The sequence below is a fragment of the Thrips palmi genome, unplaced genomic scaffold (genome assembly GCF_012932325.1).
Source record: "Thrips palmi isolate BJ-2018 unplaced genomic scaffold, TpBJ-2018v1 HiC_scaffold_11, whole genome shotgun sequence".
Taxonomy (NCBI): domain Eukaryota; kingdom Metazoa; phylum Arthropoda; class Insecta; order Thysanoptera; family Thripidae; genus Thrips; species Thrips palmi.
Window position 1 is genome coordinate 2,202,136 of NW_023144622.1, and position 17,298 is coordinate 2,219,433.

The window sequence follows — 17,298 nt, forward strand, 5'->3', positions numbered from 1 at the left end:
TCATGGATGAAAAATATTTATGTACTCATACTGTACAAAAGTTTGGCAAAAACACACAGGAAACACCAGATTGAGACATATCGTCTAGGCAATGAGAACTTCCATCATAACAGAAAAGTGCATCAAATCAACAATTTTCAAACCAATAAATATATGCTAAATTAAGCATTGTAACTGTAAGTAGCAATAACTGACAGCAATAAAAAAACCAATTAATTACACTTTCAGTATGTATAACAGATGAATATTATTTGTTTCTAGTAACAGTGATAATACCAAATCAAAACGATAATTGTGACAATATTACTATAAACCTAAAATATTATTACTAAAGATTTTAGTAATATCCATAATCGTAATACTCATAACATTAACAAATTTCTGCGTTTCAGAGTTCAAATACAACATACGTAATAATCAAATATATAACATCCACACACACACTTCACTCACTCATCTTTCAGATAAAAATTTCACACACAACAAATGACTGGTTTAGAGGAGTGCACATTATGTGCCTTCCGCTACAGTATTTGTCGGAATAAATTGTGATACACTGGTTTTATGGGACATGCAACAGTATTGAAAAAATAAAGAACATATAGAATGCTTCAAACCATGAGTTATTACCACTCAAATAAGAAAATTAATAAGAGAAGCAAAAGAAATTTGCTTTTTATTCCTTTTTTTTTAAGCTTTGCAGTTTAAGAGTAACAGTCATAAAGTAACAGACATGAGCAGGTAATAATTGTCTGACATTCTTCAAGTCTAATAATGAACAAGGTAGGATACGCACAGGTATATTCAAAATATACTAATGAAGGTGGGTGAATTAAGGTAACTGTACAATCAAATAGTTTATCATTTACATAAAGTGTAAATTCTAAAAGAGGGAGAAAAAGTAAAATACAAAAAAGTAAAATAAGGGAGAAACTTAAGCCTTTTAAAAACAGAACTGTGGCTCTCTTTGGACTGAGACCAGTGGTCCCTGGATGCAACAGTTGAGGAGATATGTAAAACATACATAAATCCCCACTGAGCACTCTCGTAGCCCAATGTTTGAACAACTCTGGACAGGTGTAACAAGTATTGGTGCAGTTTCAGTGAGCATAACTTTTGGTCCTAGATAAACTATCATCCCGAAGTAGAGCCACATCAGTCAACTAAGATGATACAAACAAAATGAAACAGAGCGGCAACGGAACACGCCACTCCATGACGTACACCGGGTACCTTTCAATCATAGCAAAACTCATACACAGAATTCAAATAACATCACGCAAAAGAGATCACACAACTTTCACACAAATGAGTATACTCTCTCACTCAGTCTCTTGATAAGAGTCCAATGTCAACATGTCAGTGTGATAGCATTGATAAACGATTCATGATAAATATAATCAGTGAATTTATTTAAAAAATAATAATTTAAGCTTTCGGCATTTTAGACAATATATTATTAAATTAAATGGGCAGGAAGAGAAGGTCAGGTTAAAGAGCTTCTAACTGCTGGAATGCCAACCCACATCTTATCACAACTGGAGTCTACACTGCCAAGCCTCCTCAGCAACTTCCCAACCTTCCATTGCTAATCTTGTCTTCTTAGTACTTATCTAAGGACTTTGGTAACTTTCCTGTGAGGTGTCAATCACTTGCTTTGCAGTAACAATAATCTCTCTACAAAAGTGATGAGTGGACTGTTGGCAGAAAGCTTACAAAACGAGTGAGGCAAGACAACAGTCACATTAAAATAAAGGGAGGGGAAGGCAGGGAAGATCAGGCATAGCTAGTAAGGGCTATGAGTTGGCTTCATGTCTGCCACCACAAACACCACATCTCACACAGCACCAATGGCAGGCTCGCAAGGGTGGGTAACAGCAAAGACAGGGCACAATTATCGATAATAAAGCCAGCCCAATCCAGCGTCTTCTCCTTGCTAACCAATTTTCCTCTACGGGATTACAGTCACAAGGTTGCTGCACAAATTCTCCTTCCTCATCAGCCATACAATGATACAGCATGCACTGAGCACATGATATGCATGTCACATAATCCACTGCTGATCGCACACAGTCTGGGGCGTATTCACAGCTGCCTCGAGGATTGCCATCTTCTGAAAAGTGTTCCTGAAGAGGGAAAGGATAAATTTAGTTTCGAATAGGCTACCTCTTATCAACATCCTGATCAAAATAAATAGATCTCACCTGGCAGTGTCTACAGTTTTTTCTTTTGTCCTTCTTTTTCGAAGGCAAAGCGGGCTGAACAGAAGATGTAGATGTTAACGGGGTCTCAAGACTTGACTTTTTTAAGCTGTCTCTTCGATCCTCAATAGATGGGTAGATATATTCATGCACAGCAGTAAGCTGAACATATGAATAATTGTCTGCACTGCCTCCTACAGTGCCTCCTCCTCCAGGGGGTGGTTCTTTGACACGAGGGGGGCACTCAGGACCTGAACCTTTTCCAGGACTATCAATGCTGTGATGAGATAGGTAGTTAATCCGAGGATGGCCCGAGATGGTCAAATCGCACGGCTGTGTGGAGCTATATTTAGCACCTGATGATTCTGATGATGATTGAGAATCTCCTCGCTCAACAGGGAGATTTAATGTCTGCAGAAAATCAACACACACAGGTAAGATATAGGGTGGAGCCAAAAGAGAAAAAGAAAGAAAGAAAGTGAAGATAAAAAATATCTTACCATAAATACATCATCATCACCAGGGTCTTCATTATAATTTGCATGGTGATGTGTACTTTCAATTCCTGTTCAGAAAAAAAAAAAAAACCAGTAAAAATAATGAAAACATATGTACATTTGGCTTAAAGAGCAAACTTAATTGTTCGGAGAAATGAACTCAACACACTCAGGATTTCTTACCTGACAGTGGGCAAGCCTGGACTGAAGGGGGAAGAGGAAGCGGTAGTTGGGAATCGCTTTTACCATCTAGGATTGGGCCATTCCCAGTGTGATGAACTATAAAAAGGCAGCAATAAAGTATTTTTTAATAAAGCTTCGTAAATGTAAAAAATAAATGGGATGCGCTGAGACGGAAAGGGGTTGATTTCATTTAGCTCCAAACAAGAAAGTTTTAATATTATCTAGAGACTTCATTAACATGTAAGCTACTGTTCAGTGGGAGTCCATAAGCTCAAAAAAACATTAGAAATGTTGAGAACGATGATGTTTTATTCATATCAAATGTATGAATATGGACCACTCACACTTGCTAGCATAATGGCTGATAAGAGGAATAATTCAAAAAAGTTACAAAAAACTTAATATATTAACCTTGTAATAATTCCTCTATGGCAGTCCGAACTCCTTTGTCAAATGCACGAGCGTCAGCTGCAGTCTGAAAGGTGAGGCCAAACTTCTTTTCTCCAGTCTTCCAGTGGTGAAATGTGGGCATTACTTTATGATATTCAAAGTCTTTCTTGATAAGGCAGCTGAGAACAACCTGAAAGTATGAAATAGACTTGCATTAGTGCTGTACCTCAGTGGTATTATTCAAACTGAGTAAACCGTCTCATACCAGAATTACTTACAGATTGGTCTGATATTCTCTTTCCAAAAATAAGATATTCATGATTAGTCTCTTCTGGAGTTATTGAGCGCTTCCGAACAGACACATTGGAGAGTCCCCCACCACCCATAGGGACCCAACCACCAGTGCTGTCATCGCGCGTCATCACCTGCGCCCGCACTCGCACCAGGAAGGACCCGCTGCTGCCACTGAAACACAAATTTGGGATAAGCAACGCTTCTTAACAAGAATTCATTTCAATGAAAACATGAGCTGGTGCACTAAATCATACGTGGCCACAGTTAAACTCACGATGGAGGAAAACATTTATTTAAGAGAGGATGCTACCTTAAAATTTCCATAGTTTCATAATTTTGAAATGTGAAGGAATCGAGAAATTCCTCGGTGTCCTTAACTGAAATTCTTTTATGACTTTGCACAGGAGGACAAGTGTCCATAACCTAATCTTTATGTCATCACACACTTGATTTAATCAATTTCTGTGGTCACTCTGTCAACAATAATGATGCACTCAAGTAAAATGAAAACTTTGATATGATAAACGTGTAATGTCTGCTGGATAAAATCAGGCAGTTTAGTCTGATTCGAATAACTGGGCCACGGACGGACGGCCTCTCGCCTTTCTTTGTGTAGGCTTTGGCTATATATTGCCTTTTGCCATGGCTTTAACACTTGTCTCGGGGCAACATCCTGACAGGCGTCACCAAACAGAGGCCCTATCAATTGAAAACAAGTGATTATCAGACCCTCCCCACCAAATAGACCTGAATGAAGCAGCCGCCTGGCAAGAATGAATGAATGAAGTAGTCTTCATTGATCAGACCACTGCAGCTGCACCCACCATTCATGCATCAAAACTAATGCCACACAAATAGTCTGCGCGGCACAGCATTCATCAATCGGACACCGTTTGTAAACAGAGCAGAGGCATGACACACGCAGGAAACCCGCGGAGGCCAAATGACACAAATGTGACGGATTCAAGCCTGACTTAGCACGCCACAACTGAACGAAATCGTAGGATAGGCATGATGAGCCAGGCCAGGACCATTTCCTTCGCCTTATCCACCCCTGCGTACGCAGAACCATTCCGACGTCGGTTACTTACTCTTCACATCCTTCCGTCATTATGTAAGCCAAAGGAAATCCTACATTTGCCCCATTTCGTCCTTATTTTCACCATTTTTGACGCATATAAAATACATCAGCCGCACTTCACAAGAGAATAGGCCTAGGTTTCCTCGGCTCCTTCCCCCGTCTACGAACACGCTCAACAGATCTTAATCATCGCGCTGTGGGTATTTAAGGATAGCTGGGGACAGTATATTACATTTCCCCCTCGTATTTGGTATTTTAAACAGAATAATCGAAAACTAAGTTGTTCTGTGACGTGTACGCATTCAAGAAGCAGTGAGTGGGTGCGCCCTTATGGCGCGCGATTCAATTTCGGTTTCAAAGACGCTTTTCCTCAGAATTTTCGAGTTATTCTACGCTTTGTGGAGCAAAACTTGCAGTATTTCATGTGTGAATGGAGGATAAATTGATAAACTCTCTGTAATTAATATGTCTTTAATGGGTACCAAAGTGGATTGACAGTATTTCTCATTTTAATTGACATCAAATATCAACCGTAATACTTAAACATCAAAAATAACAAAGTTAGTAAACATTCTAAACAAAATTATGGGTTGTACAAATTTATACAGAGACAAGTTAAACTATACAAATATTTCCAAAACGTCAACAAAATTTCACAATTATAGAGTCAGACTCATAGGCATCAAAAGTCTTTTCAAGCAAATAAACACATTCCTCAGAAAAAAATTACCACGTAGAATAAACATCTAACAAGAATTCAACAAGAAATACACTTACAAAAATATTTGACTTCCATTAACTCAATGGTTAGTGGATCACAATCTACAATGGCACAGAGGGGTAACACTAAGTAAATAATGTAAAGTAATACTAGCATCAACTATGTTTCAAAGACAACAAAATTTTTCCCCCATAGTACATATTTAATCTGTGAATCATTAAAAAGGACTATCAAATACCCTGCTTAACAATCACATGAATTTCAGCACAGAAGGTAGTACCCTGCTTCGAAGTATGACTTCATCGGCTGTATTGTTGATGTTACTCTTCGTATCATTCATAAAACAAATAATCATTCATGCCAGCAAAAAAAGAAAAAAACCATGGGACAATCCTTTAGTTATTCATAATAAATAAAATTTAGGAGGCTGAAACATGTGACACAAGCTTTTACCAGAAAATAAAATACGTAAGATATTTGTTATGCCAAGTAGTACACAGAGAAAGAGAGAGACTCAACCTATCTTGTTTTAGTTTGATTTTTTCTTTTGGCACATGACAATATAATCAATAGAAATATGGACGCAATAACACTTTATCAAAATTTACCAGTTGAATTAGTCATAGATAAGTTCTAAACCACTTGTCAAATTGACCTAAACAAAGTGAAATTTATTATTATGCCTCTAGACCAATGTAATTAATATTTTCAAGGACACAATAGTAATCAGAAAAGATAACTGCTTTTTAAAAAACGAAAAAATTGCAACTTTTCTCCTGAGGTGCCCAAGGAGACCAACTTACAAATGCACTAAAGTCTTTTCATAAACTTTATAATATCATCAAAAAAAAATTAGTCTTCTTTTATGCATTATATTAGTAGCACCATGACTCATCCTCTAAAGTTATTTTAAAATTATCAAAATCACAGTTTGTTACATAGTTTTCAATTCATAAATTTGGTCAATGAATATTTCACAAAAATATCTACACCTCAAATTGACACACTATTTCCGTCAGGTGAAGGTGGAGCACAAGATGAACTACGTTGACTTTGGCTCAACAGCTGACGATTATCCTTCCTATGCTGTAATATTGCTTTCCAAATGCGCAGCTCAACACCAATGCGAAGATTGAGCTTGGAGAGATCATTTCTTGTAACATAATTAAGAACATCATCTAGACAGAGCTGCTCATCTCTGAAAAGGTCTTGAGAGGTTTTATCAACACCCAACTTCTCTAGCCACTCAAACAAGTCACCATCCTCATTAGATGTATCACTCACACTAATTTGAGGAAGTAAGCGATAAGTAGAAGTGTTTGAGGCAGGCATTCCCTGTGAAGAGGGAGAATCACAGCGTAGTATTTGTTGTATATTATTTACTTGATTATGCAGATCTTGGAGAGATTGGCTCAATAAACTATGTACAGCCCTTTGGGTTTCCAGTAACTGCTGCACTACACACAGTGTGTCCTCCCGCAGTTGCTCTATTTGCACCCTGATGTCATTACTGTTGCATTCATCATTGTTGTCAAGCTCTTTTGGTGGTTTCAGAAGGTTGATTGATGAAACAGTGCTACAGCCCTGATCGTCTGCACCAATATTTGGATGCAGCTGAGGGGACAGGATGGTTATGGCAGCCTGTATAGCACTTCGAACTAAATCATCAAGAGAAAACATCCAGTGTGGCTTAATGTGTCTCATTTTCAAAATTTCTTTCACTGGATCTTGAAATCTATAGATGGCCAATCGAAGTTGATTGATTGCAGCATCATCAAATTGTAATTCTTTTTTCAAGTGCTGAAAATCATTGTTCAAAGATTTCTTGTCTTGATCAAGAATATAAGTCCTTAGAGAGTTGATCAAAAACCTGAGATGAGAATGGGAGAGGAGAGGATTTCCAACCTCCTCTTCAATACCCTCTATCCAAATTTCGCAAAGCTTGTCTTCATCTTCTTCAAGTGCCTTGCAGAGAGTAACTGTCAGCTGAGAGCCTTTCCTTAAAAGATAGAAGCCGTCTTGTTCTCCAGCAGTTTCGGTAGTGCTCACAAGATTAGGAGAACCACACGTGCTTCTTGAGGTACTAAGATCCACATCAGGAGAGAGCAGCCCACCAGAGGAACTTCTCCTTGACATATTGCCAGAATCCGTTTCATACAAAGATAGGACATGAGAATCTGAATCAGGTGATACAGGTGACCGTGATATTGCTGCATTTGCACTGGTTTGCTTGTCCAACTTGTGTTGTTGCTGTGCTACAATTCTTTCAGCAGGAACTGAAACACTTCTGTTCAGGTCTCTTGAGGTTGGTATATTGATGCTCTTCTTCTTTTCCGTCAAAAACACATCATCCAAAAGTTCTGCAGCAGTGGCACGGGCTTCTGGTTCAGGCTGAAAGCAGCGGAGAATGAAATTTCTGGCTCTTTCAGAGAGTTCAGTTGGAATAGCCGGATGACTTTTATAGAAGCCCACTTTGAAAAGAGCAGCTTGCGGGGAACCTAACTCTATGAAAGGAGGTTTCCCTGTTGCCATTTCAACAATGGTACAACCCAGTGACCAAATATCAGCAGCAGCTCCATAGCCTCTTTGTCCCTTATCAATAACTTCAGGAGCCATATACTGAAGGGTTCCAGCAAAAGTTCCAGTGCTTGGTGACAGCGCAGCCAACCGCTTGGATGTTCCAAAATCAGATATTTTCACAACTCCATTGTATGTGTTAACAAGAGCATTGTCACCTTTTATGTCTCGATGAACAATTTTCTGATCATGGAGGTATTTTAGGCCTTGCAAAATTTGCTTGGTGTAAAATGCTATTGTGGCTTCATTCTCCTTCAGTGGACCCCACTTGGATCGCAAAAGAGAGGAAAGACTGCCTCCTGGTACTTGCTCCATGAATATTTTGAAAAAGCCATCCTCTGAAGCAGACCCTTTATACTGAACAATGTTCTTGTGCCGCAGTTGGGAATGTAACCGAATCTCTTCATGGAGTGGCTGGACATCTCCTATCTTCTTTTCAGGTATTTCCTTGACAGCGATGCGAACTTGAGTGTTGATATCTCTAGCAGCATAGACAACTCCGTAAGTTCCTTTACCTAAGATCACTTTTTTGCCATTGTCATCTAGATCATATTCATAGCTTATTTGATCTTTAGAGATGTCTGTGTCTAAATCAGTCACCATTCCCTCTTCATTTGCAGTCATTTCAAGTATAAGACTGTGTAACCTCTCTCGACACATAGATGATGGAAGATAGCATTGAAAATCATCACCATTCTGATGAACATAAAGAAATAAACTGCGCTCATCTCTCTTGTACAAACTGACACTTCGGATTTGGCTGGCTGTGAAGAGCCACTCATGAACCTGATGACACCGATCTTTCCCTTTCAGACAATTTACACATATATTGTAAATTTGCAATGATTTCTCCTCAGCTCCTAAATTCACTGTGATAAAACTTGGCATAAGAACACGATTTGGCTCTAGAACCAGCATAGGAAATCGTATATCATTTTCTCCACCTTCAGTCTTGGTTGCTTCAATAAAAAATTCCATCCAAAATCCAAATATTTGTTCTTCTGCCGTTGGTGGAGACTCATCATTTTTTTTGCGGAAACGGTCAATCAGGGTTATATTACCTATGGTGCTTTTCAGATACCAATTAGGCGGCTTCAGCTTGAACATACACAAGGAAGCCTGGATGGCTTTAGCATAGTCTTCTGCTAAAACGCTGATTTCAAAGAAGGTCGCAACATCCCAGTATTCCTTGAGAGAACTGAGGCTGCCTTTTTTACCAATTAAGTTGTTTAGTACTCTACCAATATTCTGTAACTCTTCTGATTTTGAAAATTCATTGCCTGCAATCACCAACAGTGTAGCCAAGTTGATGCCAGCATATTCATTGGGTTGTACATCAAAACCCTTCCTATACCAGTGAATTGCTTTGTTCAAGCTCTCTTTGTCTTGATGGCCTGACTCCACAAACTTGTCTTTATAGATTCTACCACAGAGGCACAACATATCAGGAAATTGATTTTCCTTTGTCTCCAGAGCCTTTTCAGTTACACTAAGGGCTTCCTCTCTATCACCTTCTTTATTTCTGCGTGCCAATGCAAAGGCAAACAGGTATGCTATGTAAGGTTTGTTGATATAATATGTCTTCTGGGCATGCAGGGTCTTCAAATTCTCAACAAGAGTCACCATGGCGTCATAGTCTTGAACATCCCGGAAAGAAATGAGTAAATTCAGGACAACATCTCCAGACAAAATGCTGGGGTCATCAAGCCTCTTCTGCAAATTATGTAACACTTTTGACAGCTCATCTCCAGAATATGACTCTCTTGCTTTACGAAGATCTGCCAAAAACTTCTCTTTCATGTGAGCCTTAGATTGAACCTCCACATCTTGAAGTAACTTTCTGAGCTTGAAAGATAGATGGGGTTTAGCATCAGGAATTGCTTCATCGCCACCAGCTTTAGACACACATGAGCTTAAGGTCACAAGGCAGACTCCAAGATTAGTCAGGCTGTAAGCAACAAAAGTGTAAGAGCCACAAGAAATTTTCAGACGAAGTGTACTTTCTGAGTCAGTATCGTTAGTCAACAAAATGTTCTCCTTCATGCTGAAACTTTCACGTATTCCTAGATGATAAAACAATGCACTTTGTTGAGTTTGCACTGAGAGGTCAACAATTGCTACATCAGCATTATAAAATGTGTCAAGAACATTAGTTTCACCAAAGTCTAGCTTTTCAAATTGAACAAGATGAGCATTTGCATTCACAAGTTCACATGCTTCTTTAACTTCTTCCCAGGCTCGTTTCCGCTGTGCCAAGTTCTCTGCTTGAACCAAATCAATAACACAAACTACATCCATACAACTGCGTTGGCTGAGATGGCTTGCAACTGTCGTACAAGCTGTATGGCTTGAGACATCACTACTGCTGCCGACACTATCTGTCACACTTGATTCCGTCGTGTCAACCATGGTGTCACTTGATGGCATGTTTCTTTTCATTCAATTTGATTGCACATCAGTTGCACAAAATGATTTAGAATCTTCAAAAACACCGGAGCAGATCCATTTTGACCCATGTTACATCCACTGCAAAAAAAAACAGAAGACAAAACATACTTTAAACAGTGCTAAGAAGTCCAATGAAAACAACAAAGGTAACCTTAAATATGCGAGTTAGGTTGGAATTACAATGGACGTGCATCGAAGAAAAACAACAAATCTGTTTGAGAAACACGGCTAAATTGGGAGTCACTTGTATTTATATCGAGTACAAGTTCGCTTTTGCTCTCTGACAAAACTTTTAACACACAAGAACTCTAAAAGTACCTTGAAAGCTAAAACTACGGAAGGAAGTTGACAACGAGGAATTATCAAACTGTGCACGCCTTGGTGCCCTTTCAATCACATCCTGAGTCATAAAACACCCACGCACCGGAGTGCCCTTGGAAGAACAAGAAGTGTACGAGCTTCAAATGCGAAAAATAATAACAAAGTTAATGAAAAATAACAAGGCATGGCTGCCTTCATTTGCCTGTTGCTTCTAGAGAAAACTTCCCTTTCGAAACCAGTCTATTTTTACTCTGCTTATGACAAAAGACTTTAAGATTTTGTTTGAGACTGATCGCAAATAACCTATTTTCAAACCGTCACTTTCATTGCTAATCATTTGAATAGAAAAATTGTGTAGAAATACGGACATGTGTTGCCATGTGTGGCTCTAATAAGTTGGCAATACATTTTTGGTACTGCCAACCCTTTAACGATGTCTTTTAATCTTTCTTTCAGAAGAAAAGAGCTCAAAACGTTAAATGACGTCTAAAATATTTTTCCGTTCGTTATCATTCATTTGAAGTTTGTTTTGTGGAGGTCCTAGGTTAAATTTTTCAACTTCAGCTGCTGTGTTATTGTTGAGACAGATTAAGAGCTGTGGTGGTGCTAGTGTAAAGAGCAGACGATGAGGGAGGAGGGGGGAGGGGTAAGGAGGCGTTGATTTTCTAACCAACTTCAACATGCCCAAAAATAGAGTGTCAGACTTCTCGAACGTGCGGTAGTTTTCTCGTCCCTTTGTACTGTAAACATCGGCAGGCGATATATTTAAATACGTGCCACTGTGTGTGAGGGTAGTTTGAGTTGTGAACATGCCGCAGGAAAGTGCTAACAGTGTCCAATCAGCCCAGCAGTGGAAAGAAGAGGGCAATGCAGCTTTCAAAGAGAGTGACTGGCATGCAGCAGTTCGGTGCTATTCGAAAGCCATTCAGCTTACCAAGGATGGTGCCGCAGAGAAGAGTGTGTACTTGAAGAACAGAGCCGCAGCATACCTGAAGTTGGGTGAGAATGAGAAAGCTGTTGCGGATTGCAGCGCTGCCCTGGATTTAGTTCCAAATGACCCCAAGTCCTTGTTTCGACGATGTCAAGCTCTGGAAGCTTTGGAACGATTGGAAGAAGCTTACAAAGATGCCCGTCAAGTGCACGCTGTAGATCCAGGAAACAAAGCCATTCAGCCTATACTAGCGCGGTTGCACGGAATAGTTCAAGAGCGCCTAAAGTTCATGTCGCAGACAACCAACAAAGTTGCGAAGATGTTCGAAATCGCTTTTGATATGTCAGCAGAGAAGGAGAAGCGCGAGCAAGCTCTGAATAATATGGTGGTTTTGGCACGTGAAAATTCTGGTAGTGATGTTATGTTCAAAGAGGGTGTCATCACCAAAATAGCCGCCCTCTTAAAGACGGAAAAAAATGAAGAAATGTTCCTAGGAAGTGTCAGGATTATTGGCGAGCTCTGCAAAGACAACTTGGAACGTACCAAGTCAATTCTTCATCAATTGGGTGTACCGTGGTTTCTGGATATTCTGAATTGTCAGAGTGAAAATCAAGTAAATGCATCTCAGTACTGCCTCCAAACCATTTTAAATACACTAAGTGGTATGACCAATGCCCCAGAAAGCAAACCACAGGCTGAGTTGTGTGAGGCAAACAAAACTGAAATTGATACTCTACTTACTTGCCTCCTATTCAGTGTAACAAGTCGTACCTTGTCTGGTTTGGGTAGAGATGCTATCATAGAGCTTATTATGAGAAATGTTCACTATTCTACTCTCAATTGGGCTTTTCGTCTTGTTGAGATTCGCGGTTTACAGCGCTTGATGGAAGTTGCCAGTGAACTGAAGGAGTATAAATATGAATCGTCCATGGAAATAACAGACTCCACCCGCTCTCTTGTTTCTGTCTGTCTTGCAAGAATTTATGAGAACATGTATTATGATAAAGCAAGGCAGGATTTTGTGGCTAACATTGATGATTTTGTCAAAGGAAAGCTGATCACTCCTGAAATAGAGTCTAAAGTTCGTGTTGTAGTGGCACTAACATCCCTGCTGCTTGGCCCACTCGATGTTGGTAATAATATTGTTGCTAGAGATGGCATGATGGAAATGATTCTTGTGATGGCAGGGACAGATGATGTTCTCCAACAGAAGGTGGCATGTGAATGTATAATTGCTGCCAGCTCGAAGAAAGACAAGATAAAATCAATTATTACCCAGGGTGTCAATATCTTGAAAAAGCTGTATCAATCAAAAGATGATGGTATCCGGGTACGTGCCCTAGTTGGCTTGTGCAAGTTAGGTAGCAGTGGAGGAACTGATGCATCTATACGCCCCTTTGCTGATGGTGCAACCACAAAGCTTGCTGAAGCTTGCCGGAGATTCCTTATAAGTCCTTCCAAAGATGTTGATATGAGACGTTGGGCTGCTGAAGGTTTGTCCTATTTAACACTGGATGCAGATGTGAAAGAGAAATTAATTGCAGATAGAGCAGCTATCCATGCCCTCATTGAGCTTGCAAAGACTGGTAATCAAGCTGCTGTTTATGGTGTTGTTACAACCTTTGTAAACCTTTGCAACGCATATGAGAAGCAGGAAATCATTCCTGAAATGGTGGAGCTTGCAAAATTTGCAAAACATCATATACCGGAAGATCATGAACTTGATGATCCAGACTTCATCTCCAAAAGGCTGATTATTTTAGCCAATGAGGGTATAACTAGTGCTCTTGTATCACTTGCTAAAACAGAAAGTCACAACAGCAAAGAGTTGATAGCTCGTATATTCAATGCCATATGTGGACAGCAAGAACTCAGAGGTATTGTCGTACAGCAAGGTGGTGCTAAGGCTTTGTTGCCAATGGCTCTTGAAGGCACTGAAAAGGGGATGAGGCAAGCATCTCAAGCCTTGGCACGTATTGGTATCACAATGAATCCTGAAATAGCGTTTCCTGGGCAGCGGAATTTAGAAGTAATTAGGCCTCTTTTAACTCTTCTTCACCCTGAGTGTACAGCTCTGGAAAACTTTGAATCCCTTCTTGCTTTGTGCAATTTGGCCGGATTAAATGAGACTGTGCGCCAAAGAATCATCAAGGAACAAGGGATAGCCAAGATCGAAAGCTATATGTTTGAAGAGCATGAAATGCTTTGTCGAGCCGCTACTCAAGTGATTACAAACTTGATTTTATCACCTGACATGGTCAAGCTCTATGAAGCAAAGAACGATAGAACAAAGTACCTTGTTTTACTCAGTGCTGATGAAGACTTAGACACTGCATTGGCAGCTGCTGGTGCTCTGGCACAACTGACAGCAGTAAGTAAGAAGTGCTGCAAGAAAGTTGTGCAGGTAGAAACATGGGCAGAGAGCATGAGGGCACTCCTGGGGAATCCAGATGTTGGTCTTCAATATCGAGGGGCTTACATTGTAAACAACTTGATGCAATCCTGTAAAGAAGTAGCAGAAAAGCTTATTGAAACAGACATCATGGAAATACTGATGGCATTATCACTTCTGGAAGATGGTGATGAAAAGGTGAAGAAGTCTGCCCTCCAAGCTTTGAGTACAGCTGAAGACTGGAAACTCATCAAAAAACCTGGTGGTCCAGAAGAAGATGAAGAGAATGAGGATGATGTAGACTAAAAGTTGATTGATGCAGACTGACCAAGACAATAATACTCCTCTTAATTTATAATGTACTTGGTATTAGACATTTCTTGTCTTTGTCAGGCACTGAGGTATTAGTTAAATTCTCATTTAGATTTTTTGGATTTCAAAGAGGCATGAAGACTTAAATTTTGTTGTTAAGGTGTCTATAGTTTGAATGTGGTCCAATTTGAGAAGAAGTTAATGTATTTTTAAATTCTAAAAATATTGTTTCACCCATCTTTCTACTCTTGGGCCTCTCAGAATTGTAGGATAAGTACCAATAGTAATATTGCACTCTTGCCCAGTGCAGTAAATTTTGTGAGCTACCTTATAAAGTACCTGCCTTAGTCAGTCGATGTGCAATATTTCACCCCACATAATTTATTTGATGATTTGTCCAATTATTATCATGACTTATATCATGTCTTGAATGTTTAGTACATTTATTTGTATGGATAGATTTTCCAACCAACTGTTATGCTTTTACAGAGTATTGTATTTCAGTATTGAATTAGTGAAATAAGGCGGTGTCTAGTTGATTTTGTGTTGCATATTATCTTCATTTTGGTTGTTTTTAACTTTTGTTGTTGTTTCTACCACATTAACATGTATATCTGACTGAACAAATAATTTATCCTTCTTTGTTACATTGTATGTATTACCCATCATTGTCTCACTGTTTTATCAGTAAAAATAAATGTGTGAATTTAAATCACTGTCATAATTTTTAGAGAGGATCCTTTAAATGAAAACCCAGCAATCTTTTTTTTTTTCTCATATTTTTTTAAGTTACAAAAATATATGGCTTAACATTATTTAAACCTCACTATGTCACAGAAAAAAATTCTAAATGCACACAGGAATGGTACAAATAAACCTATCTTATCAGTACATTTTGTGCCCTCACTAATCCAAATCATCACAGTACTTAACTTGTGGTAAACGAGAAATTAGAATCATTTATGTTAAACTGGCACATGTTACTAGGAGTTGAACGTATAAAACCCAAAAGCAATTCAATAGATGGATCCAACATTTCCATAGTTTTCATTTTGTTTACGTTAAAGGTAACAATAAGGTAAATCTCAGTGCAAATCAAAAATTTAGGCATGAAGAAAAAGTTTAAACAGATCATTCATTTGATGGTTCAGAGACAGACTTTTCAGGTTCTTCCTTTTCAACAACATTCAATTTTTCCATTTGTTCAGTGACTTCAGTGGTTTTGGCCTCCTCCTTGGACTCATCTTTTTCAGCCTCTTTACTTGGTGAAATGCTTGTATCCTCCTCATTGGTAGTATCAACTTCACTGTCCTCTTCAGTACCCAACTCTTCCTCCCCCACTAGAGTAAAACATAAAGAACAAAATTAAGATAAAAATTGGATGAAAGTTAAGCAGTGCCTGGCCAGCAGAAAGTCCCAGGAAAGTCAAAGGACTTACAATATTTCTTGACTATTTCCTTGGCTTCTTCAAACTTGTCCTTCCATCTCTGGGCAACTGCGGGGAGAATAATAGTGAGATTTGTTGTCATTGAAACATACATCTACAAGCTATTCAAATTTGTACAATACTCACTTTCTGCATTCTGAAAGCGAATCGCTAGCAGTTCAGCCCGTGGAGTTTCATCTGCATAATCTGCTTTGCAAGACCAAACCCAAGCCCGCTCACTGCCACAGCTAGGAGTGAGTGTCATCCAAGGTGTCACTGAAATATTCATAGAACAAAAATATATGGGACTGAATTAATGAAATCAAACAGCACAGTAGCAATACTCACCATAGTGGTTAGCACAGATCTTCAGAGTCTTGTCACGCCTCATTACTACACGGACTGTGTTTCTGGTGCGATGTCTCAGAAGCTTGACCCAACCAACACCACGATCCTTCCATTCCGATGGGGTTTCAGAAGAGTCAAATCGAAAGAGCTTGGCCCGTCTAATGGTAAAAAGATGAAAATTAAATTCATGGAAAGAATAAAAGCCACAAAAACAGTTCAAAGGAGGCACGCATACAATTTAATCATTTCTTCCTCATCCTCCTCCAAAGTGGCAATTTCCACCTCTGGCAGGGTGATAATAGGCTCAAAATGAGGGTCATGCTCAGAGGCAGCCGAATTATTTAAGTTGGCATTGTCTCCCTCACCACTCCCATCTCCAGTGCCATTGGTGACAGTAGCCTGAAAATAAAACAAATGCATTTTATAATTAAAACAATTGCAGTAGTTTCAAAATGAACAAAAGCATTGATTAGAAAGAAAATGGATGAAAAAATTACGCTATTTTTATCTTTGAACTGACACATAAAAGTGGGGTGTAAGGCTAGGAAAGGCACATCCAAGGATGAGTTTTTGGATTTCATAAGCCACTGAAATGTGTAACAGTCAACGGAAAAGGAAAGACAGGCGAATAGTCCGATGGAATACCATAGGTGCAAATGAGGAAAAACTGGTCAAAGAAGATTTCAAATGGTAGGATGCTATTGAATGAACGACAGAGCGTACCCACAGCGTTCCTAGCGTGAGCTGCATAACCTTAACTACTACCATTTAACACGTTATTTGGGCATTTATTCTCAAACATAGTTTGATAAGCTTTGATATTGATTTAGAATGTTCATATTTCAAGATCTGCACGCGAAATTGGTGCAAGCAACGGGATGAGAGAGACAGGGCCTGAGACGTAATAAAGGCTGGGTTGCGAGTGATAAACATTGATGAATTTTACTTTACCGTCTCTCCCTCTGTCATGATGTCCGTAGGAAGTATTAGCTGCCAGAAAAGCTTGCTAATTCCTCTCACGCCCTCAACGAGGAAATGAATTGCAACGAAATTAGAGCAACACCGGCAAGGCAAGGCAAATCAAATCACGCACAAACAAACAAGCCAACCCCAACCACCGTTTTCGCGTGCGGCAGCGGCAGCTGCAATGCAGTGTTGCCAAGTGGAAGGTTTATC

At 39.3% G+C, this 17,298-nt stretch overlaps 4 protein-coding genes across 8 annotated transcripts; 1 reads left to right on the plus strand and 3 right to left on the minus strand.

The window, feature by feature from the left end:
* On the minus strand, nt 1-4,797 carry LOC117639569 (sprouty-related, EVH1 domain-containing protein 1). Of its 4 annotated transcripts, none has more exons than XM_034375372.1 (7): nt 4,657-4,797; nt 3,550-3,736; nt 3,293-3,461; nt 2,882-2,977; nt 2,702-2,766; nt 2,205-2,612; nt 1-2,126 (listed from the first exon to the last, which is right to left on the minus strand). In XM_034375372.1, the coding sequence occupies exons 1-7, from the start codon at nt 4,674-4,676 to the stop codon at nt 1,797-1,799; spliced, it is 1,275 nt and encodes a 424-aa protein (XP_034231263.1). In that variant the 5' UTR covers nt 4,677-4,797; the 3' UTR covers nt 1-1,796. The 4 variants fall into 4 exon arrangements, with proteins under 4 accessions (XP_034231263.1, XP_034231260.1, XP_034231262.1 ...); XM_034375369.1 differs by lacking the exon at nt 4,657-4,797 and adding an exon at nt 4,390-4,573; XM_034375371.1 differs by lacking the exon at nt 4,657-4,797 and adding an exon at nt 4,313-4,377.
* Nucleotides 4,798-5,101: 304 nt separating this feature from the next.
* On the minus strand, nt 5,102-10,930 carry LOC117639567 (mitogen-activated protein kinase kinase kinase 15). Of its 2 annotated transcripts, none has more exons than XM_034375367.1 (2): nt 10,817-10,930; nt 5,102-10,470 (listed from the first exon to the last, which is right to left on the minus strand). In XM_034375367.1, exon 2 carries the CDS (start codon nt 10,381-10,383, stop codon nt 6,361-6,363), a length of 4,023 nt encoding a protein of 1,340 aa, XP_034231258.1. In that variant the 5' UTR covers nt 10,384-10,470; nt 10,817-10,930; the 3' UTR covers nt 5,102-6,360. The 2 variants fall into 2 exon arrangements, with proteins under 2 accessions (XP_034231258.1, XP_034231257.1); XM_034375366.1 differs by having other exon boundaries at nt 10,711-10,928.
* A 414-nt stretch (nt 10,931-11,344) lies between these two features.
* LOC117639568 (protein unc-45 homolog B) lies at nt 11,345-15,060 on the plus strand. The gene has a single exon (XM_034375368.1). It carries the CDS (start codon nt 11,523-11,525, stop codon nt 14,340-14,342), a length of 2,820 nt encoding a protein of 939 aa, XP_034231259.1. The 5' UTR covers nt 11,345-11,522; the 3' UTR covers nt 14,343-15,060.
* A 303-nt stretch (nt 15,061-15,363) lies between these two features.
* On the minus strand, nt 15,364-17,282 carry LOC117639570 (ran-specific GTPase-activating protein-like). Its single transcript, XM_034375374.1, has 6 exons — nt 17,074-17,282; nt 16,358-16,521; nt 16,123-16,280; nt 15,922-16,050; nt 15,787-15,843; nt 15,364-15,688 (listed from the first exon to the last, which is right to left on the minus strand). The coding sequence occupies exons 1-6, from the start codon at nt 17,089-17,091 to the stop codon at nt 15,480-15,482; spliced, it is 735 nt and encodes a 244-aa protein (XP_034231265.1). The 5' UTR covers nt 17,092-17,282; the 3' UTR covers nt 15,364-15,479.
* Between the last annotated feature and the right edge of the window lie 16 nt (nt 17,283-17,298).